The sequence below is a fragment of the Chironomus tepperi genome, unplaced genomic scaffold (genome assembly GCF_022539635.2).
Source record: "Chironomus tepperi strain 1889 unplaced genomic scaffold, CSIRO-AGI_Ctep_v1 contig_478, whole genome shotgun sequence".
Taxonomy (NCBI): Eukaryota; Metazoa; Arthropoda; class Insecta; order Diptera; family Chironomidae; genus Chironomus; species Chironomus tepperi.
In genome coordinates this window covers 1-24014 of record NW_027226600.1, presented here as the reverse complement: position 1 = coordinate 24014, position 24014 = coordinate 1, and the positions used below count along the sequence as shown (strand labels likewise).

At 31.6% G+C, this 24014-nt stretch overlaps 1 protein-coding gene across 1 annotated transcript in view; it reads right to left on the bottom strand.

Moving 5' to 3' along the window:
• LOC139099562 (protein amalgam-like) overlaps window positions 1-16863 on the bottom strand; it is a 34141-nt gene extending 17278 nt beyond the window's left edge. The window contains exon 1 of the mRNA XM_070652057.1: window positions 16836-16863. Within this exon, the coding sequence (XP_070508158.1) occupies window positions 16836-16863 (28 nt within the window). The remainder of the gene's footprint in view (window positions 1-16835) is intronic.
• Between the last annotated feature and the right edge of the window lie 7151 nt (window positions 16864-24014).

Genomic DNA, 24014 nt, shown 5'->3' with positions numbered 1-24014 from the left:
AAAGTCAAGTGAAACCTCACACTGTGTACTTATGTCAAAGCAAATGCTTATGGTTCTGTCCTGCAGTGGAACAGATGAGAATGAATCTCGGACGAGAAAAATTCTTTTTCCCACAATGATGAATGAAAGAAAAACGTGAAAAATTACAACAATTTGCATATAAATTTCATGATTGTCTGTATACATTATGCACCATGAGTTACAAGCCCTGAAGTAACAGGGAACACAAAAAAAAAATCACTAATGAACAGCGCTACGACAAATGGAAAAGAATTTTTCTGTCTAAATAATTAGAACAAATTATCATTTTTTTTTTCTCTGTGTACACAGTGAAATGAGAATCGAGCGAGAAGGACGAAGCTCTTTAATGATGAATAAAAAGTTGAATAATTCTGAAAAAATTTGTATAAAGGAATTTAAGGTGTGTAGGATGGTTTTAGCGCAATTTCTAAAAATAGTCAATAAAGGTACAAAAAACTTTATATTTAGAATTTTAAATGATTTTTTTTACGTCAATTAAGAATGTTAATGAACCTTAATAGTGTAGGTGTATCAACTCCGTAGAAAATATTCATGGATGTCAACGTTATATTCATCATTCAACACGAGGACATAATAGAACCAATGACGTCGTTTCGTGCTCATTCAATGCTAAAAATAATAAATTTTCAATGCTTAACTTTTCAGGCTGTTCAAAAGAAGCGATGCTGTGAAATGTTCAGACAATAATTATTTTTTCTTTTTGTTCCTTTTTTTAATTTCACCTTGTGAATTGGCAATTACATGAGATAATAGATTGCTGTAAAGTTGATGAATGTAGGTCATGAACAGATTTTACAAATTGTATTCATAAAAAAGAACTTTGTCAGCTTTGATCATTGGGTCCGAGTGGCACAAGTCGGTTAATCATACGAAAAATTTTGCAACATGCCGGTGTAACTCTGGGATGTTGTAACTCCGATTTTGTTACAGAATTTAAACTGAATTTGTCATCCGAATTGCGTTATTCTTAATTGGGGTCAGATTTAAACCGAATTTGGTACCAAACCTGCATGACTTCGACTTGATGCCAGATTTAAAGCAATTTTGGGAACAGACCAGTGTGGCTTTGACTTGGTGCCGTATTTAAATTGAATTTGACACCAGACAAGCGTGACTCCAACATGGTTTTGATTCCGGAATTAAATTTAATCCAAAATCAAACCAGTTTGACTTCGTCTCGGTTCTGGATTTAACCTACTTCAAATGGAAGTCACGCAGTTTTCGTTTTGAATTTAAACCGAATCCGTCGCCAAATCAGCCTCACACCCCTCAGCTACCAGATTCTAGATTGACTGACCGACTTGTGTTATTCGGGTATGTCCATTTTTTGACTCTGATTGACCAAAAACATAATCATCGCTTGGTTACGACAGCCATGGCAAAATCTGTCGTCATTGGTTGAATGAACAAAAAAAAACTTTTTTTTTTCTTCTTTACGAGCAATATGTCAGGACAAATTGAGAGTGACAAGCACAAGAATAAAAATAATCCTTCTTATTTATCTAAATGTCAATTATTTTCCCAAAATGGATGTCCGAAAATATCGCTACCAACACAAGCTCTAAATAATTTATAAGCATTGAGAATGTTTAAAATGTTAAAGATTTCATTTTATTTGTTATTGAATCCTTCCTTTTGTATCTGAATGCTTTAAAAGCTTAAAAACCTACGTAAATTGTTGACTTTTTTAATAACATGAAGCCACCACAATAAATCTCTAATTTCATTTGTCTTATTTGTAGATTTTATAGCATTAAATTTTTCTTTTGTCTATCAACGTTAAGAGATTTTGTGAAGCATAGCTAGTGCACAATAAAATGTTGCTCTAAAATTACACAGATTCTTGGTATTGTGATGTGGAAATTGCATGGATTCTTTACTAACTCAATAATGCTTTTGAATAGCATGGTGCAAAGGGTAACAAATTAGATTTTATTTTTATATGAATTTATTATAGTGAGAATATGTATGGGAAGGAATATATGAGTGGATGAGGCAGTTGTGGGTGATCTGAGCGCTGCGGCACACTTGTCCCGAACATACAAGGAGCATACTTATGAGTATACTCACAAAATTGAGCATGCTTGCCTATATAGATTGAGTATACTCGTTTATGAGTATATGAAGCTCATTAAAGTGCATATACTCATTGTCTGTTAGGGTGTGTGGACCCAAAAAATTTTGGAAATGCCATTATTCTCATAACGTGTTCGGTTTCAGTCGGGCTAACCAACAAGGTTGTCCATCACTGGATTATGGTTCTGTGCTATACGAAAATTCAATTTCTATGAATTTTAATATTTTACTCTAATGTATTTCTAGATTTATAGATACAGCAATGCTTTCCTTAACTCAATTTCCACCAAGATCTAATCCACGCAATCAACATTCCATCCCAAACATTCCACTACAACATATTTGCTCTTACAAATTGAAAATGATTATCCAAAATGAAAGTTTCGACTACTCTTATCATTTCATGACTGTCAGACATTAATTCAAGACTGATAGCAACATTTCCGCTCTCGTTTCTGAATCGCTGTACACAATGAGAACAAATTTGAAATAATTAAGTTGATTACAGCTGTCATTTCAGCTTCTGCTAAGTAATTTATTGACGATAGTCTCATCTCTAAAAGCGTCTAAATAGGTAATAAGAAGGCAAAAAGAGAAGCTTTGGCTATAAAGCTTTAAAAGGAAACGAACAGATAAAAATGTAGAAAAAGTAAATTTTCTCATTTTATAACGCGATATATTTTTATGACAAATTTCATTTTTTCCTGCCTTTTTTTTTGTATAAATGAAATCTCAACCGTATAAATTTGACTTCCATGTGGGTATGGGGAGAGTGGTTTTGTTGCAGGCAAGGATATATCTAATAAGAATGAAGAGGAATCCTAAATATTTTAAAAAATTCTTTCTAAATGTCATGTCTCTTTGTTGCGGTAGGCAAATAACAAGGGCGTAGATACATGTGCATGTAGTAGGTTGCAAATGCCAAGTATATGCCAAGTAAGTCTAATCTACTAAATTTATCAGCATCTTATAAATTTGTGGAAAATTGTTGGATAACTTTTTTGTGGTGTCACCGCACAACAGGAGATTTAAATTATTAATCTGCTCAACATTATGCTAATTGAGCATCAAGATCTTCTGTACGCGTCGTTCACTTATTACGTAACGCTCTTAAGGAGTAGAGGGGAGGTAAGGGGTCATGATTTTGTTAAGCGTTGGGTAATAAGTGAACGGCGCTCTAGTTCATTGTATTGACTGAGTATTTAGATACGTAGCGGCATTCTGTGGGCATATTAGTGTGTTTCCGATTTTTTCTTTTTGAATATTCCATGAACTTTATGCCGTGTGTGCTAGGGGTGTCGTTTACAAATCCCAAGTATTTGGGATTTGGGGTATTTTGTAAGGATTTAGGGTACCCCAAATACTTGGGTTTTGCACCCAAGTACTTGTACTTGGGTATTTGGGATTTGTACAAATCCTGAAAACACAAATAATTGACACCCCTAGTGCGTGCTTCTGATTGAAGCTTTCCTCTGAGGCAGTGATGAAAAAATCTTTTATTTTTCGCAGCACACTTTTTAAGTATGTCCCAATCTAAACTGCATAAGTTATACAGTTTATGAAATTTTCAAAAATATACAGAGATTGCCCACTTCTGCTCTAAGGTGTGCTATGAGAAATAAAAGGTTGCATATCACTGTTGTAAATCTTTCCCTAAAAAACTCATTATGACATCACTAGATTTGAAGTTTTACTGTGACGCGGCACACAGATTGACTCTCTCCTATTATAGAATGTATTTGGAATGTATGAAATTCCCGAGCATCTAACTGAATTCGTCAGGAATTCCATCGAGAGGTCAAGAATTCTCCGACTAAGCAGCAACCAATCAAGAATACTTCAATCTATTTTTTTCAGGGAATAGGAATTTCTGCTTAAAACAAAGCATAAAATTTGCAAGAGAATTACTCTAAATTTGCATCATTTAAATCTCCAAATGAAAATCTTTTGGCAATAGAAAGAACTAAAAGAAAACAAAAAAGAAACTACACAAAGAGCTACAAAATAATTGAAAATTTATTATTCCCAAAATGGCTGAGAAGTTTAAGACCACCCCCTCACCATTTAGCTAAGTTTCAAGCTGAGCAAAATTTTTGTTGTATTTTATAGCGGTTTCATTCTCCCTTTTTTGCGCATAAATTTCTGTACATTAAGTATACATACACATAATAACGAGAAAAACGTTATGAAGAGAACGCAAAATTTAATGAAGTTGAATGCTTAAAGAAATACAATTTATTTCGTTCAAAGGCAGCTTTTTCAAAGCCTTTCTCATCTCATTCTCAATGCATACAATTTTTTTTGTTCGCCTCTCATTTGTGGTGCTTTTTTTCAATTTCCAATTTCTCGTCTCACATTGTAGCAAAAAAAAAAAAAAATAATTTTTCTTCTGTTGCTGCTTTGATTCTCAATCTTTATTTAACAATTGCGCCATTCATATTCATTTATTTTCATTTTCAGACTTATATATTATTGTATCGCTTATAAGGAATGTTATGTGATATGTTTTTATTCTTTGCTTCTCATTTCGCAATTTGTTATATGAATGTGTTTTTCCTTCTATACATTTTATTGCTTTTTCGCTCTTTTTCTTTCCTCTTTCCTCGACATTTGATTATGGATGGTGGAGTGATGAGAAAATATCAGAAAAAAATAACAAGAATGAGAACAAATAAATGGTGGAAATTTGACGAAAAAATAAGTTAAAGTGAATTCGGGAATCACAGTCAGTGCCTTCTATTTTTGACAAAATTGATTGGATTACTGGGAAAAATGAGTTTTTTGTTAAATAAATTTGATGCTAGGCATGAAATTGATTTTCGGAGAAAATTTAGCATTTCATTTCGTTCTTTTTTTGAATAAAATTTATTTTAAACTGCATGAAAAAGGATTTATGCTGGTGGGGAAAAGATTATTGAATGTTGAATTCAAATGTACTTTTGGGATTTAATTTTTGAGGTCTTCAGGTTGATGTAAAATTTTTTAATTAAATTTTAAAAACTTTAAAGTCATTTATGAAATTTTATGTCACAATCAATTAAATTTAGATATATGAAAAATCAACACACAAATTGTGGCTAGGCACATTGCATTATAGATATATTCTCATGCAGGGTGCAGAGTTGGGGATAGCAAACCGTCCATTGGACAAAACCGTCATCACGACAAATCTTCGTCGTCTGAAAAAAATCATATATTTGGAAATAGTAATATTCGATTTAACGGAATTTAAATTTGCAAAACCAAAATTGAGTAAAGTGGCTTCCCGATTACTTCACTCACAGAACACATCCTTTGTAAACGAATCCTTATTAAGCAATTCAAAATCCCTTTTTTCCGATTAGCTCTGCAATTTCCCCATCTTTAATAAAAACTTTTCTTAAAGCTATTTAGCTCAAACTACAAAGTGCCTCATCAAATAACAAATACTAAGAAATAATTTATTTTACAAATCCCCAACAACCGTTTGAGGACATTCGCTTCTTACGTTTTAATTTCAAAAAACATTCAAAAGTCATTGTCTGCTATAAATAATTCAGTAACTTTTTTTTACGAAAACAACAATAATTGTCATTCCATGAGCAATTCTTTTTCTTCATCAACATCCACTGGGGAAGTGAAATATAAAAAAAATTTGCTCGAATTTCGCCTATAAATACAGATTTTACTCATGTAGTTCCATATGCTTTCGGGAGAGATTTTGAAATTGCAAACAATAAAAATACAATAAATTATTCACCGAAAATTTCTCATGAATTTTTATGGGAGATAAATTATTAATAATGGTTTTCATTGCTCTTTTTTTCTGTATTTTTTAGTGTTTTCTAGATTCCAAAAAGAAATCGAAAAAAATAAGAAAATAAACTTAAAATCAACACAATTTTTATTTTTTTTTTCCAAGAATAAGAGAAACTTTGTCTTGATGCTCTACTGAACTCTATAGCTACGGAATATCCTCAAGGTAAAATTGGATGAATTTGTATTCAATAAATAATTTTGCTTTTTTTTTACACAAACATTTCTTTCTGTTTCATTTTATTTTTTGCCCTCCCTACAGCTGGCTGCTATCTTCTATTATATTATACTGCAAGCTAAATAGAAAAGTTTTTTCTTTACTTTGTTCTTCTGCTTTTTATTATTTCTCCCAAATTCTCTTTCTTTTTCTTACAACTTATACAAAAAAACTCTTCCTTTTCCTCAATTTTAACAAGATATAAAATTTGCAGAAATGCTCAGCAATTTTGCTTTTTCTTCTTGTTTCTTTCGAGAGGAAGCATAAATCCATTTGATATAATTATATTGCAATCTAATTTATTTTGTCAAAAAGTTTCTTAGCAATTCTTTTATGAACGGTGTTGTTAAGGTGTTATGTATTGACTGAACTCATGGAGAGAAGCATTGCATTTAGTATCGGTAATTGGCAGATGGAAGCCAGCGATAGAGACAACTTTAGCAGACATACAAGAGAGTTCATTAGTTAGGAGCCGTTCACTTATTACGTTCGCTTTTTAGGGGGTCTATGATTTTGTAACAGCCATACCAAAAATTTATTTTTACACATTTTGTAACGAGGGGGGAGGGGGGTCTTGAAATTCGTTTTGAATGTGAACGGTTCCTTAGATAAAGTGACTAGTTAGCTATTGTATTAGAAAAGTCTCGATTTAAAATTTGACATCAGAACGGCATGGTTCGGGCAAGTTGTCGGATATAAATCGAATCTGTTACTAATTCGTAGTCATACCGACCTGTTGCGAGGCTTTGGATCGATTTACCGTCTTGTGCTAATCGGGCCTTACTTTCAATTGTTCGAATCATGCAAATAAAGAAAAACACAGAATCGGCTGAACCCTTCTCAGCCAATGAACATCAGCCAAATGGAAGCTCTCTCATGTAGATGCCACATTTAGCCATAACGATGCCCAATATGACCAAATGGATGCCACATAAATGCAATTTTTACTTCATGTTAATAAAAGAGCATTAGATGAGCATTTAAAGCTCTGTGGCGAATATTGTACCTCTAGAGCCTTTTGTTAAAAGTCATAGACGTGTACAATTACATGAAAGTCTAGATAAGACTTAATAAAGCTTTATCCTTCCAAGAGAGGACCTTTAAAAGACGATTTTAGCTCCAGTAGACATCTCTTCTTGTAATTACGTCTTAGAATCCAGTCATAATCACATTTACCTTGACCTGTATCGTTATTTCCTCAGAAGAAAATTCATAGAATTGCTTAGCAATGTAACTTCATCCTTAAATCCTAATCTTTTAATAGCATTCCATTCGTAAGGTGCGCGAAGTTCGTTTAGTGTCACATGAACTTTTTCAATTTTTTCTCATACGAAGGCTTAAAGTGAATCAACTATTTTATGTATTTGAATTTAGTTTCAATAAGGTTTAAAATTAACTAAAAGTAACCAGCTAACTGTTCTGCTTATATGAATTAATTAATTTTTCTAAGTGATTACAACAACAAATTGCGAAATTCGTTTAGTGTCACTGTAGAAAATTTAAGATTTCAAGCTTCATACCTTATTAATTGAGCTTATTCTTTATAATATTGTAAAATTAACGAGAATAAGTAAATACGGAAACTTTTTTCAATTTTCCACTGGGTTTTTCCTAATATTTTCCTACTTTAAATTCTTCATACTTAGAATATTTTCAAAATGAGATTTTACTGTTATTTTGCACCAAATCATTAATAATTTGATTGATTTACATTCATTATTATCATTATTTTTAAAAGAATACCAAAACCTGGGATAAAAATTGAATTTAAGGCAAAAATTTGAGAAAAATGTTTATTTGGTGAAAAATTTTCACCACTTTTTATTATTAGTCAGTATTTTTTGATGAAACTACAGATAATATAATAAATTCGAACAGCATAACTTATTAACCACATAATGCTTAATACAAAGCAAAAAACTGCATGGTTCTATGATTAGTGCAAAGATGCAAATTTTGGCAGAAAAGTTGAGTCGTGGTGAAAATTTTTTATAGTAAAAATCAAATATAAAAAAAACGTGTTTTAGTACTATTTTACTAGTACTTCTACTGCTTTCAAGCAATAAAGTCACATAAAAAGCCTTTATTAATAATCTAGACTCTAATTCGGAGCATGGTTTCAGTAAATAAGTAAGTCTTTTTTCCACTATAAAAAATTTTCACCACGACTCAACTTTTCTGCCAAAATTTGCATCTTTGCACTAATCATAGAACCATGCAGTTTTTTGCATTGTATTAAGCATTATGTGGTTAATAAGTTATGCTGTTCGAATTTATTATATTATCTGTAGTTTCATCAAAAAATACTGACTAATAATAAAAAGTGGTGAAAATTTTTCACCAAATAAACATTTTTCTCAAATTTTTGCCTTAAATTCAATTTTTATCCCAGGTTTTTGGTATTCTTTTAAAAATAATGATAATAATGAATGTAAATCAATCAAATTATTAATGATTTGGTGCAAAATAACAGTAAAATCTCATTTTGAAAATATTCTAAGTATGAAGAATTTAAAGTAGGAAAATATTAGGAAAAACCCAGTGGAAAATTGAAAAAAGTTTCCATATTTACTTATTCTCGTTAATTTTACAATATTATAAAAGAATAAGCTCAATTAATAAGGTATGAAGCTTGAAATCTTAAATTTTCTACAGTGACACTAAACGAATTTCGCAATTTGTTGTTGTAATCACTTAGAAAAATTAATTAATTCATATAAGCAGAACAGTTAGCTGGTTACTTTTAGGTAATTTTAAACCTTATTGAAACTAAATTCAAATACATAAAATAGTTGATTCACTTTAAGCCTTCGTATGAGAAAAAATTGAAAAAGTTCATGTGACACTAAACGAACTTCGCGCACCTTATTTCTTAGAAGAAAACTAGTCACATTTTGAGTCGCAAAAAATTGAGCAATTAAATATTTCCAAGAACATCACTTGGAAAAAAATTCATGAAAATGTGAGTAATTATAAGAATTTCATCCAATTAAGCTTCAATTGAGACAGGATTTGCGGTACTCGAGGTGGAATTTTTCTATTAAATTGACATTGATTTCAAAAACTTCCAAGAAATTTGTGATATTTAGCTAATTAATTAACGGAATGCTCAATATTCTAAAAATATCAAGATTCGAATTGAAATGCGGAAATCCAAAGCACGTGGTACAGATTCCCTCGTTTAAGGACTCCTCCATCTATCCATGTAATGTAACATAATACAGTTAACTTGTCGGATCTTCTCAAAGAAACGAAACATCAAAGAGAAATATCAAAAATGAGAAAATATCGCAATAATAAACAATCATACCACAGTAAATGCGCTTTTCAGACTTTCAAGCTATAGCTTCAAAAAATTTATTTTTATCTCACATCTTGCTCCATAAATTTTCAACTGTTTCAACTTTGAGCTCATCAAATTACGCTTCATTGAGTTTATAAAAAGAACTTTTTTTTGTGAACTCTTAATGCGCACAGAGTTCATCTCTCTCGTGCTTGTTTGGCTATAGCTTAAGGTATTGAAATAATTTACTTTATAAAAAAATATTGAATGAGAATATTTATCGTGAATATCAGGAAGGAATTAAAATGAAAAACAACAGGAATGAAGAAAATATAAAAAAAAAAATGTTGAATACAAAGAGAATGAAGCAGGAAAGGAAGCAAGTAATGTGAAATAACATGCTATAATTGAATAAAATGGCAAAATAAATGGATTGGCAATAGCGTTTGTAATACAATAATCCCCCATTCAATGAATTTATCAGCATCGCATGGTAAAAGACACAGACAGCAAAAAAAAAAATAAAGCAGGAACGGAAAGGAAGCTTGATGAAAAATTGGAGCTTGTGTATTTACTTGAACTTTTAAAGTATTTTCTCTTCTTTATCTCTTTTCTATTGACATGACTACGATGTGGATGAATTTTTCTTCTTTTTTTGAGCTCGTCATCATCAACATAGCAACACAGAACAGAAGGATGGAATCTTTGTGTTGGATTTGGATGGAGAATATCTCATGGATACGTGTATGACTATGAGAAAACTTTAACCTGAAGGGTATTGGTGGGTGATGCATGAGGTTATTTTTGGATTTTTAAAGTCTTTGGCCACGTTTTTTTCAATTTACTTATTAAAGTGTACAAAGGATTGTCTCAGCTGGTGACAGTCACTTTCCCGAACAGACTCGGTCATTTAAGTGAGTATGCTCATACGGAGATCATGGATCACAACTGATTTGTACGACCAGCGATGTAAGTAAGTAAGTAAGTGAGTATGCTCATTGTCTGTTAAGGTTTATTCATTAGAATGAGTGTTTAAGGCAGTATTTAAGATAACAAAAGTCAAATCAGGCTTAATACATCCCAATGTGCTCATTTATAGTATAAAATGTCTATTTCGGCCTTTCAGAGTCGCTTTATGATGCTTTCATTTTTATTTTACAGAACTATAGAGTTGTAAGTATATAAAAAGGAATAATTTGTTAGTTATACTCACTATTTAATGAGCCACGCTTTTAATAAGTCCCATCAAGTTCCAAAATAGGTGCTAATAATGATTTATTTCAAAAAATTCATGTATTCATCATCACACAAAAGTCTGATTCAATTCCTGATTATTTTTAACCATTTCAACACATTTTCCCATCTATTTTTGCTACTCGGAGACAATAATCAAATAAAAAAAGCACAAGAGGAAGATTCAATTAGATTTCTCACTGCACATTCTTTCACGAAATTTCTCACTCTAAGTCCTCTTTCTTATTATTTCACATATATACTACATACGTAAGTGAGTGGAAGCACTTAAGGAGAATTATTTGAATTGTAATGCCAATAACATGAATTTTATTCCATCAAAATTTTTGTAAAGAACTCAATTTTTTATTGAAATATTTTCATGCTCTATTGAGTTCATTTTATAAAATCCTTTTTGATCGTTATTTGAAAGTTCTTGAGAAAAATATGATTTTTTTTTGTGTCTTTAGATTTTCATACATGGTTTGTTTTATAAAGTGAATATTGAATTTGATTGAATTGTACTCAATAAATTTGAGTATTACATGTTGAATATTATTGAAAAAATTGAACAGTGATGGAAAAGTGGCCATGAAGAGGGGATTGTTGTTAAATTGGTGATTTCTTTGCTTTACATCAATTTGCTGATTCTTTTAGATGAACTCGAAACAGAACTCGAAGTCGATTAGGATTTTGTGTGCAAAATTTGACTCAATTCGACTCAACCCCATCTGGAACAGCCCTAGAACGTTAATAGATCGAAAATCCGGCCTCAAGTCGGCGTGAATCTTACATTATGCCGGATTTATATCAAATGCTGATGTGATTCTGTCATGATTCCAGATTCTGTTCAAATTCCGGATCCAATTCAAATTTTAAATCAATTATCCAACTTGTGCTGCTCGGATATTTAGAATGCAATTCAACTTAAAGCTCTAAATTGAAAATAAAATTCACAAGCAAATTAAAATCCCAAACTTTTAAACAATCTTAAAATTTAAATTAATTAATTTCATTAGTTTTCATTAAAATCCGAGACAATCTCTTTGAGAATTTTCATTATAATTCTTCAACTAATCACAAAACTCTTTATTTAAGTTCCAACACAAAAAAATAAATTTTATCACTTTATCATGCTCTGTTATTTGCATCAATAAATACTTCTACAATTGCAACAAAGTAGCAAATGCATAGCAAAAGTCTCATTATACAGCAGCACGATTCTTTTAAAAGTTATGAATATTCTCAAACACAAAAACTCATTCTATACAACATTAAACGGCGGGGAATCTATCTGGAGACTTAAATTAATTTTTATGAGATGAAACTTTATTTTGAAGTTAATACTTTTCCTAGATTTTAAACTAATTTAAATTAAAAAATTTCATAACAAATTGTTATTTTGTTTCCAGCTTGTAATCTTTTAAAGTTCTAGAAAAAAGGGTGGATGAAGAAAAGTTTTTTTCTCTACGCTAATAAGGATCAAGACTTGTTTTTGAGTGACATAAATTGCAAAACTTTACATAGTGGATAAATAGAATTGAACAGAGATGGGGAGGGAAGTTGACTGGATTTAAATTGTATGTGATGTGGATGAGATGATGTTGTTTAGAAATTTTGTGCTTAAGTGTCATCAACATTGCTGTTTACGTAACATAAAGAAGTCAAATCAAACTATTTAGCATCTTTTCTGTGATATTTTTCAAAAAAGCTCACAACATAAAGTTTTATTTCCCTCAAGAATCAGAAAAACATCACAATAAATGTCATTGTCATTAAACAATTAAGTAAAGTCTCATAAAAATCCAAAATCTCATTACTCATTTCAATATAATCTGAATTATTCATCTGCAAATTTTCATTACAAACTTCAGGAATTAAAAAGTTTTTTTCGAAGAATTTTGTTTGACGGAGAAAAATTTACAACAAGATATCCAACCGAGTGTAAGCATACAACTGGACCCCCCATCGAATTGGAAGGGGAATTGAGGATGTCAAAGTCTGATTCTGAAACTGACCAAATGTCAAGTGTACACCTTCTCATGGTATCCTCTGATATTGCTAAATAGATCGCTAGTGACCGAGTTATTTGTATTTTGAGATCAAGATCGGTATAAGGACATCAAAGTTTAGAGTAAAAGCCTTTCCAAAGCACCTCGTCTGAACGATGAGAGTCCAACAAACAGGCAAGGAAGGTGATGTGTACAACCGACCATTTCCGAAATCAGCTTGTACAAAAAAGCTGCAAAGAATTGGATGTAAATGTTTAATTCCATTTATGCAAATTTTCAAATTTGCTTATGGAAATTTAATCCATAATTCTATCCCGAAAGGTATACTGTGTGAAAATGATGGAAAACAGTGTCCTCAGACTGAGTCGGATTTTGAATTTAGATAGCTTAGGTGCCGTTGGCTTGAGACACTTGACTTGAGGACTTCAAGTCTGACTTTGTAGACGGCAGAATGAGGACGACCGAAAAATCCATGGAAGAAAGCTGTTGACAGAGACAGTATTGCATTTGGTATTGGAAATTGACAAGCGGAATCCAATGATAGAGTCAGTTTTAGTCTGAATGGCCAGCGAAGTAAGTAAGTTAGTGCCTCTCAGATAAGCTACTAAAGCACATCTTTGATCAAAGAACTATCGATCGGTATTAAAGATTCAGGATCATCCAAACAATAAGACCGTCCATCCATCATTCATTACATTTTATTCACTAGAATGAAATCTGAAAAATTACCAAAGATAAAATGGTAATAAATATTGAATGAACAGCAAAAGAAAGTTACTTCCAGTTGAACTACTGATGTTAATGTACATCAGGTCAACTAATCAATCAACTAGATTAAGTTTTACAATTTTCTAGTTCGTATAAAAAGTTTCTTTACCTCACCAGATATATTTTTTTACATTTTATACTTTTTTCCAGCATCTAACGTGGTTGATGCTGTCTCATTTTCATTTCATGGGGATGTAAAAAGTAAAACAAAAGCTGAGAATGAAAAAAAAAAAACTTTTTCCCTCGTGTGCATAAAAAAAACAAACTTTTACTAACTTTTGTGTCTTTCACTTCACATGTATTCACATCAATTTCCCGTCTCGTCGACCTAAATCACACGCAATTGAACGTAAATCGCATTGCTCAATAAAAATTTAAATCACTCCCAAAAGATTTATCTCACATTTGTGCAGGTTGCTATATAAATAAATACGCTTATATATACCGTCATAAATATAGAGAAAATCTACATTGAAAGAAGTGCGAGTATAGATAGATCGATAAAGTTAAGGGAGTATTGCTGCACATCTGTATAAACGGTTTTCCTTTCTTCTTGCTCTCTTTTTTTGTGGATTTTGTTTTTATGTAAAATGAGCAAATTAATTTGATCATTTTTGTTGGCTGGAAAAAAGGAACATTTACTGTGTGAATAATTGATATTTGAGGAACTTGGGCGGTGAATTGAATTTATTTGATTTTTATGTTGGTTGAAAAGCAATAAAATTAAAATTGGAACAGTTTGCGATTGATTGACCATGAGTCTAGCTTTAATCAAATATTTGTCATGAAATGTCACGTTTTTGACTCGGTAAAAGGTCAATTCATCGCAATAAAGATGTGTTGTTCAAACTGAGTATTGATAACGTTGAAGGACATATGCCATGTGTGGATTCGGCCATGGCCAATACATGGTTTACCCTAAAGGCATGCCGTGGTACAAACACGTCTGGAAAATACTACTACTTGGCAATATAGCAATAAAAATCTACAAAATCATCCCAAAAAGCCAACCAAAAATCCCAAAAAAATGCGCCCTTCCCTCCACCAACTTTAAAGCATTTCCATTTCAACTATTTCAACACTGAGCAAGAAGAGAAGCAATCAATTTTCATGGATAGCAATGCGGAGGGAGTGTGAGAAGCAGATACAATGAAAGAAAGAAAAAAGATCAAAATGGAATAAAACTACAACATGGTGAAGCATTAGCAAAACAGCTCCAGCATAATGTGCTAAAGACGCTCGATATAAAAGAGAGAAGAGAAAGCTTTATTGGTTGTGTATTTTTTGTGAGTTGAACATGATGATAGAGAGGGTGAGTAAAGAAAAGCTTATAAGCTCTATTGAAACCTTACATTCCTTGCTATTCTTTCCATTTCACTCCACTCTCTATTCACATAATAATAATAAAGCATGCATATAAAATTTCAATTTTAAGGAAAAAAGCACACACAAAATTCGATGAGAAATTTTTCATGCTGGTTCAAAATGATTTAGCTGTCTGTCTATTCATCGCTTGATTTTATTTTATTGATTTAACGATTACGAGTGAGTTCATTCAAATGTCCAAGCGATGAGCTCACATATCAATTAATTGAGTTGCTGATGTCTCTGTCCATCATCATACAATTTCAATTGGATTGCAAAAAAATATTTAATCTCAAGCATCAATCGAATTCAATTTTAATGGCAATTAATTTCAATGACTACAAAAGTCGAGAGCTTGTTGGAATTTAACTCTGGATGAATGAAATATTGAGAGAGAGATAACAGTGGTTGAATATGCAAAGAACCTTAAGAGGTTGCACATCTGTGAATTGATGAGAAATTTCTCTTGAACAGCATGTTTGAGTGGATTTTGTAGTTTAATCAATGGATAAATTATATTTTATTCAGTGTATTGGAGATCCAGGGATATAATCATGATGTTGAGTAGTTTTGGGAGCTTGGAAGTTATTTCAAATATCAAAATCTGCTTGAAGATTCAAGTGCCTGGTGTCAATTCTTTTGATAATGAAGTATTTATGGTAATTAATTTAATATTGTCTCCATACTGGAGGGGATTAATATAGTTCAACCACTTTACAGACCTTTAAAATAAAACATTCAATAAAAAGATTCTGTGGAATTCATGTAAAATGACATAAGCATATAAACGGTGCTTGAGATGTTGATGTAAGAAGCAGTGAGTTATTTACAAAAATTTAGGGGGACTTTTAGTATTTTTAATACAAAACACCCCAGAAAATTGAATAATTTCTTCAAAAAAGCAGAGGATGGGGTTGAAGCTGGATGCTAAGGCCATAATGGCATTGAGCGTGTTCAGCAAAGAGGAAAGTGGGTGAGGTTTGATCCCACCATGATAGCTTGATCATCAAACGTCAACCACCTCGTGCCTCTCCTGTAAATACACCCCTAGTAGCTTGGGCATCCAACCTCCCCCATCCCCTTTGAATACACCCCTTGCAACCTCCTAGTCACAATCACTGAAAAATACTTCAATAAAAGCTTCAAATTACAATTCTTAAAGGCTGTCTGTAAAAAGCTCGTTAAATTTTTTCCAACAAAAACTCTCCATAATTGTAGCTCAAACATTAATATACCATAAAATTTGAAAGCTCAATTTTCGCATGAAATTTTTTGTACTTATTATCTATTCCCCCTCCCCCATTACGCTTACATTCGCTCGTCTTGCATTTTGTTTATTTATGTTGAACGAGATAGAGAAAGGAAAGCAAAAATATTTATCTACATTACGAATTATCTTTGTGTCTATTCCACCACACATATATATACACACACTCATCTATTAACGCAGCACAGTTATATTATGGTGCGGTGTTTGTCAGTTATAGGAAAATAATTTTCAATATAGATGAAATTATTATTGATAAAATGCTGCCATATTATTTCATATAAATGTGAAATAAAATAGAATCGATTGAGATAAAAGGCATAGAAATATAGTCGTTATTAAATCATTTCATTGAAAGTTTTATCAGTTTATTACCAACTGTGGATCTGCTACGAAATTATATCTAATATATTATTATTCTTTATAAATAGGCGAGAATATATTTTAGCACGGATAAATACAACGATTTTGACCAATTTTACCTTCCTTCTATAGACTTTCTTCTTACTGCTTCATAATCTAAAGCAAATAAAACTCATGGTAGGAAGGAGCAAAAAAAAAATGTCAACATCATAAGCACCAAGTGATCTGCTGTGTTATTAATGTTATGTTCGTTCACTCACACCATTAAATTACCTTTTACATACATTTTCAGGCTCTAATGTTAAGTGCCAACAGTAATGATGGACATGAAAAATTGCTATTATTTCTATAGCTTCCTTTATTATTATCGATATTTGCACATACACACGCACACGTGCTTGACTATACACGTACAGTATAGCATTGCTGGTAATCGGGTCATTAGTACTAAGGAGAATGGGTGAATGAAGTGCTTTTTTTAAGGGGACTTGCTGTAAATTTTGGGGATATGTAGAACTTTTGAGTTTGAGTTTTTGTTGGAAATTTAGAATTTTTGGTTTTCCTGTGAAATTCTTATTATTTCCTGTAGCTAAACAACAGAATTACCAAGATTAGGTACCAAAGGCAATTAAGGGAGATTATTACAAATTGTCTACCCATCCGCATAGCCCAGTAGAATAAATAATCCAGCCCAATAATTTCATACCCCCTCAAGGTCGATGACCGAACAAAAATTCCCGATTTTGACAATTGATTGCACATTTTATGCTGATTTTTTAAAATAAAAATACCAGTCACTGAATTCTTTTCATTTGGTAAAATGTATTAGCGTTGGCATGTGCATGAAAAGATTTTTTTGTGTGCTTTTGACAGTAATTGTTTATGCTGACAACAGCATTTTTTATTTGTTTCACTCTTCCTCTTCAAATTATTGGTATTTGAATGACTTTTCGAATTTTTTGACTGCATCTATATTGCCAACTAGAGTCTGTTTTAGACGCCAAGGAGGTCATGCATCTGTACAGCAAGTGAAGTAAGCAAGCAAGATGGCCAACCAGTCAAACCATAGCCCACACTACTTACATTCTCCAAAATCATGTCTATCAAAAGAAAACGTAGCTTAAATGATGACGATGAAGACGAGTGAAGAGAAGGAAGAAAGGTCAGGATAATGGAGCATTATATTAAGTTAATTTTCAGCACCCACATACACACACATCCACTTACTCGCACGCTAAGTATCAGAGAATATAAAGAAAAAAAAGCACTTGAAGCATTAAGTCCATTCCAATAGGGGAGGGATCAACTTTTTTCCCAAATAGAGATTAAAATGATAAATTGGCGCTCATTGCTGATGTGAATACATGAACATGATGAAGAATGAAAGGTTGACGATTTTTTTTTGAAAATCTCACGTCATCTTAATATCCTAAAAATGTTATAGAGTCGAGTAAATTAATCTTTTCTCGCTTCTTATGATGCTTAACGTTTGCTCTTGCTTTTCATTTCTTCACTCATCTAACCCAGTTCACATCACTTCATTTTTGCTTTCATGTTCATCATGATACACAAATATGTATGCTGTATGTTCATACATATATTACTTTTTTATGTTTTTATTCTGTACATTATCTGTTATACATACTTATATACATGGATGTGCGGTTTTTTTTTGTTTACTGGAGTGAGTGAAACGTGTGTTTTTACACACAAAAAGATTCTTTTTTTATTCATTCTTTCTTTATTTTCTTTATTTTTTTGTGAGATTATCACATTTAATTCAATTAAATCATGCTTTATTTAGATGGGTTTGAAATGGAATAACGCAAAAAACTTGAAAATTATTCTGCTTAATTTTAGACGTAAGCAGGAGTTTGAGGTAGAAATTCATTATGTTGAAGAATTTAAAAGGGGATTTTTACATGCTTGCATAATTAAGTGATGAGAGGAAGCTGTGTTAAGCCAGTGATAAGTGTTTTTATATATGAAAGAAGCTCACACTTCAGATGTTAATAATTTACATTCAGTACTGATATGATGTGATAATTTAGAGGTTCTAAGAAATGATTCAGGCAATCGGATATAATCTAACAGACAATGGATATAGATATACACACTTAAATGAGCTTGTTCATGACTATATTCAATCAATATTATTGAACATGGTCAATTGGACAAAATTCTAACTTAAGGCCGACGTGACTCTGATTTAGAACCAGATTAGCTTTACATTTGACACAATGTCACAGTTTCGCCGGTCTGGTACCACATTTCGGACCAATCCGACTATTCGGGCTCATGAATATGCTCCTTGTCTGTTTGGAATACGCAGGTATTACATATAATTGATTCGTCCTTTTTAAGGTCCACAAAGTAAGGAAGTAAATCAATTTAGATACTGATCAGTTGTAATCTATGATTTCCCTTTGATGTTGCCTAATACCAGCTCTTTTGCTGGCTACCGTTTGCCAATAAAAGGCAATAAAATGTACTCAAACTTGTAAAAACTTAGAGACTGTTCCAAAAATATGTACAAATTGTACAAATATTTAGTTAAGATTTTTGTAAACAAAATTAAGTTTTGCAAATCGAATCTCAAGAACTGAGTTGTTATTGTGTAATAGTTATGCGTAATTTTACCTGAACCATGGATATAAAATATCCAAATTTTGTCCTTAAGTTATCAATCATTGTTCACTTTTCGTAAACACAACATTACAATTTAACAACAGTTTTAAAAAATCTAAAATTTCTTACAAAATATTAAAAATTGTTTAACAAATTCAAACAAAATCTCAAAAAATTATTAAAAATTTCAAAGTGTAAAATTTATCAAAAATCATCAAGTTTACTCAAAATGATACTCAACTGTGAATACTACAACCACTCATCAATGAAGAGCGACAAAACTATTTACGTTTGTCGAATCACACAAGCTCGTCCATGCTTACCATCGGGACGTATCTACAGCATCAATGGAAGTCATCTAGAAGGCCAATCATATGTTGATGTCAGAGTATTCATAATGGCTGGTATACATATTGGAGATTTCCCAAGTAATTTGTTCCAATATTTTCCAAATTTAAAATCAATTCACATCATATCATGTGGATTGACAACTGTACCAAAAGATGCTTTGATTGGAATGACTGGACTTAAACAATTGATGCTAAATGGAAATTTAATCACATCGCTCAGTTCCGATGTCTTTGATTTTGTTCCAAATCTTGAGAAGATCTCATTATACATGAATCAAATCTCATATATACCTAAAGACGTATTTGATGGTCTCAAGAAGTTAAAGAGTATCGATTTGGAGAAAAATATGAATATCGACTGGAGCTGCCATCAAGCTCAACATGGACGAACTATGTTGGATGAAATCAAGATCAACTTAGACAATCATTTAACAGTAGGATCTCACAATGTAGGATATACCCCAAGATCCATGAATTCAGACATGTTAGAACGGATGCGATTTTATTCAATTGAATCAAAAATAATATCTCGCAGTATAACAAATGATGATATTGAAGATAGTGATTGGGCACTTTTCAAAATACAAAATTAATAGTAATACAAAATGAATAAAGAAATATTAAAAAATTTAAATTTATGTGTTTTTTTCTAAGTCTGTCAATTGTGGATGATTAGCTCTATAAGATGTTAAAAATGTCATGCTATCGAGGGAATTAAGCACAACGTTGCCCATTAGTATGTGATTAATTCTTAAATCTACCCTAAGTAAAAGCTTGTAAACTCTTAAATATTCCAAATATCTCCAAAAAAATCCCAGTCTGTGGAAGAACTTCCTGAATAGTGGATGATTAGCTTATGAGCTGTTCATGTATCACTACGTAACGCACCTACGTTGGAGGGTAAGGGAGGTTGCGATGTTGTAACACCTCAAACAATGTGAAATACATTTTAGTAGAGGTTTTTTAAGGAATGAGAAGGCGCCTTTACATTGGAGTCCAGTCAACTCTTGTCTCTATCGACAGCTTAATTCTATAAGTTCCTAAAAAAAAACCATAGAAAATATACATTATTCCTTCCTTTGGTTCCGTGCCTCTAAATTAACAACAATCTATTACAACCCAAAATTTCCTCTATCTACTCCAAACAAAAATAAATCTTACAAAACTTTTTTTTTCTCTCAATTTTTTTGATTTATTTTTGAAAGGTTTTTATGGTAAGTTGTGCACCGAGTTTTTATGGGTCTTCTTGTCGATATTTCTTTTTCTACCCATAAAAGATGGTTTTTTTCTGATGATTGATTTCTGCCTTTTTGAGCAACAAGAAATCTTTTTTTATTGTTTGGGTGCTTTTTATTCCTTGGAGAATCTGTGGTAATTGTTAAAATATTCTTGACAATATAAAAAGTTTTCAATTTGTTTAAACATGTACGATGACTTTTTTCTGGATTTTTGATAGATATTCAGTGGATGCTTGGAAATTTTGTGATGCTAAGGGTTGAAGGAAGGGTTTGCAAATTTTGTTACAGAGTACAGTTGATGATCTTTTACGAAGGGTTACAATGGTCAATATATAGGTAAAATAGGTGAATACTGAAGAACTATATGTAACCCCTAAGAAATAAAGAAGATGAAATTGTTTCTAAAGTTGGAAATTCACATATTCATATTGCAATAACCGAGTATCTCGAACAGACAAGGAACCAGCTTGAATAGCCCAAATCGTATTGATTCAAAATCTGGCACTAGACCGGCTTAATTGTCTCGATGACCTAAGTCCACAGTTGGATCGATTAACACGCTCATTTAAACGAGGATGGTTATTGTCTGTTAGGTTAAGCTTCATCAATTTCTTAGAACCTCTCAACTATCACCTGGTATCAGTACTGATAGTAAATAATTTAAATCTGAAATGTGAATTTATTTACAAACATTTAACACCGGCTTAACACAGCTTCTTCTCATCACTGAATTATGCAAGCATGTAAAAATCCCTTTTTAAATTCTTCAAACATAATGAATTTTTACCTCAAACTCTTGTTTTTGTTTAAAATTAAGCAGAATAATTTTTACTTTTTTTGCGTCATTACAAACACATCTAAATAAAGCATGATTTAATTTAATTAAATTTAAATTTAATAGTTTAGGACATCATGTGGAAATTCTCTACAATCTTTGGTGTCTAAAATTCCCCTCTTGCACTTAAAAAGCACTGCGCCCTCAAGATGGTAGGGTAGGGGATTGTGAACGACTAATTTAATTATCAACTGGATATTCTTAATCCTAAGAGATTCAAAAATTATGTCAAGAAGTGGGATTTTTGGGGATATTTTGGAATTTTTATGAGTTTACATGTTTTGATTTAAGGTGGATATGAAATGTTTGATTGGCTCGGTAAGGCGTGAGATCTCGAAAACCGGAGATCGTTGAGAGTTCCGACAGACTAAGAAAAAAACACATAAATTTAAATTTTTTAATATTCCTTTATTAATTTTGTATTCTGAATATGTTCCAATCACTTTCATCAATATCATCATTTGTTATACTGCGAGATATTATTTTTGATTCAATTGAATAAAATCGCATCCGTTCTAACATGTCTGAATTCATAGATCTTGGAGTATATCCCACATTGTGAGATCCTACTGTTAAATGATTGTCTAAGTTGATCTTGATTTCATCCAATATAGTTTTTCCATGTTGAACTTGATGGCAGCTCCAGTCGATATTCATATTTTTCTCCAAATCGATACTCTTTAACTTCTTGAGACCATCAAAAACGTCTTTAGGTATATATGAGATTTGATTCATGTATAATGAGATCTTCTCAAGATTTGGAACAAAATCAAAGACATCGGAACTTAACGATGTGATTAAATTTCCATTTAGCATCAATTGTTTAAGTCCAGTCATTCCAATCAAAGCATCTTTTGGTACAGTTGTCAATCCACATGATATGATATGAATTGACTTTAAATTTGGAAAATATTGGAACAAATTACTTGGGAAATCTCCAATTTGTATACCAGCCATTATGAATACTTTGACATCAACATATGATTGGCCTTCTAGATGACTTCCGTTGATGCTAAAGATACGTCCCGATGGTAAGCATGGACGAGCTTGTGTGATTCGACAAACGTAAATAGTTTTGTCGCTCTTCATTGATGAGTGCTTGTAGTATTCACAGTTGAGTATCATTTTTGGGCTTGATGATTTTTGATAATTTTGAAACTATTTAAATTTTTAATAATTTTTGAAATTTTGTCTGAATTGTTGAAGAAATTTTAGATTTTTTAAAACTTTTGTTAAATTGTAATGTTGTGTTTACAAAAAGTGAACAATGATTGATAACTAAAGGACAAAATTTGGATATTTTATATCCATGGTTCAGGTAAAATTACGTATAACTATTACACAATAACATCTCAGTTATTGAGATTGGGTTTGCAAAACTTAATTTTGTTTATGGAGGCACTTGAAGTCAGGATTCCACTTTTTTTGCAATATTAAGTTTAAGTTAATCAAAGTTAAGTTTTGTAAATCGAAGATCAATAACTGAGATATTATTGTGTAATAGTTTTGTGTAATTTTACCTGAACCATGGATATAAAATATCCAAATTTTGTTCTTAAGTTATCAATCATTCTTCACTTTTAGTAAACACAACATTACAATTTAACAACAGTTTTAAAAAATCTAAAATTTCTTACAAAATATTGAATATTATTTAACAAATTCAAACAAAAATTATTAAGGATTCAAATTACTTAAATTTTAAAAGTGTAAAATTTATCAAAAATCATCACGCTTAAACATGATACTCAACTGTGAATACTACAACCACTCATCAATGAAGAGCGACAAAACTATATACGTTTGTCGAATCACACAAGCTCGTCCATGCTTACCATCGGGACGTATCTACAGCATCAATGGAAGTCATCTAGAAGGCCAATCATATGTTGATGTCAAAGTATTCATAATGGCTGGTATACAAATTGGAGATTTCCCAAGTAATTTGTTCCAATATTTTCCAAATTTAAAGTCAATTCACATCATATCATGTGGATTGACAACTGTACCAAAAGATGCTTTGATTGGAATGACTGGACTTAAACAATTGATTCTAAATGGAAATTTAATCACATCGTTAAGTTCCGATGTCTTTGATTTTGTTCCAAATCTTGAGAAGATCTCATTTATACATGAATCAAATCTCATATATACCTAAAGACGTGTTTGATGGTCTCAAGAAGTTAAAGAGTATCGATTTGGAGAAAAATATGAATATCGACTGGAGCTGCCATCAAGTTCAACATGGAAGAAATATGTTAGATGAAATCAAGATCAACTTAGACAATCATTTAACAGTAGGATCTCACAATGTGGGATATACCCCAAGATCTACGAATTCAGACATGTTAGAACGTATGCGATTTTATTCAATTGAATCAAAAATAATATCTCGCAGTATAACAAATGATGATATTGAAGATAGTGATTGGAACCTATTCAGAATACAAAATTAATAAAAATACAAAATGAATAAAGAAATATTAAAAATTAAATTTATATGTGTTCAGGTGCTGCGTACTTGATATATTATGGGCTGAAC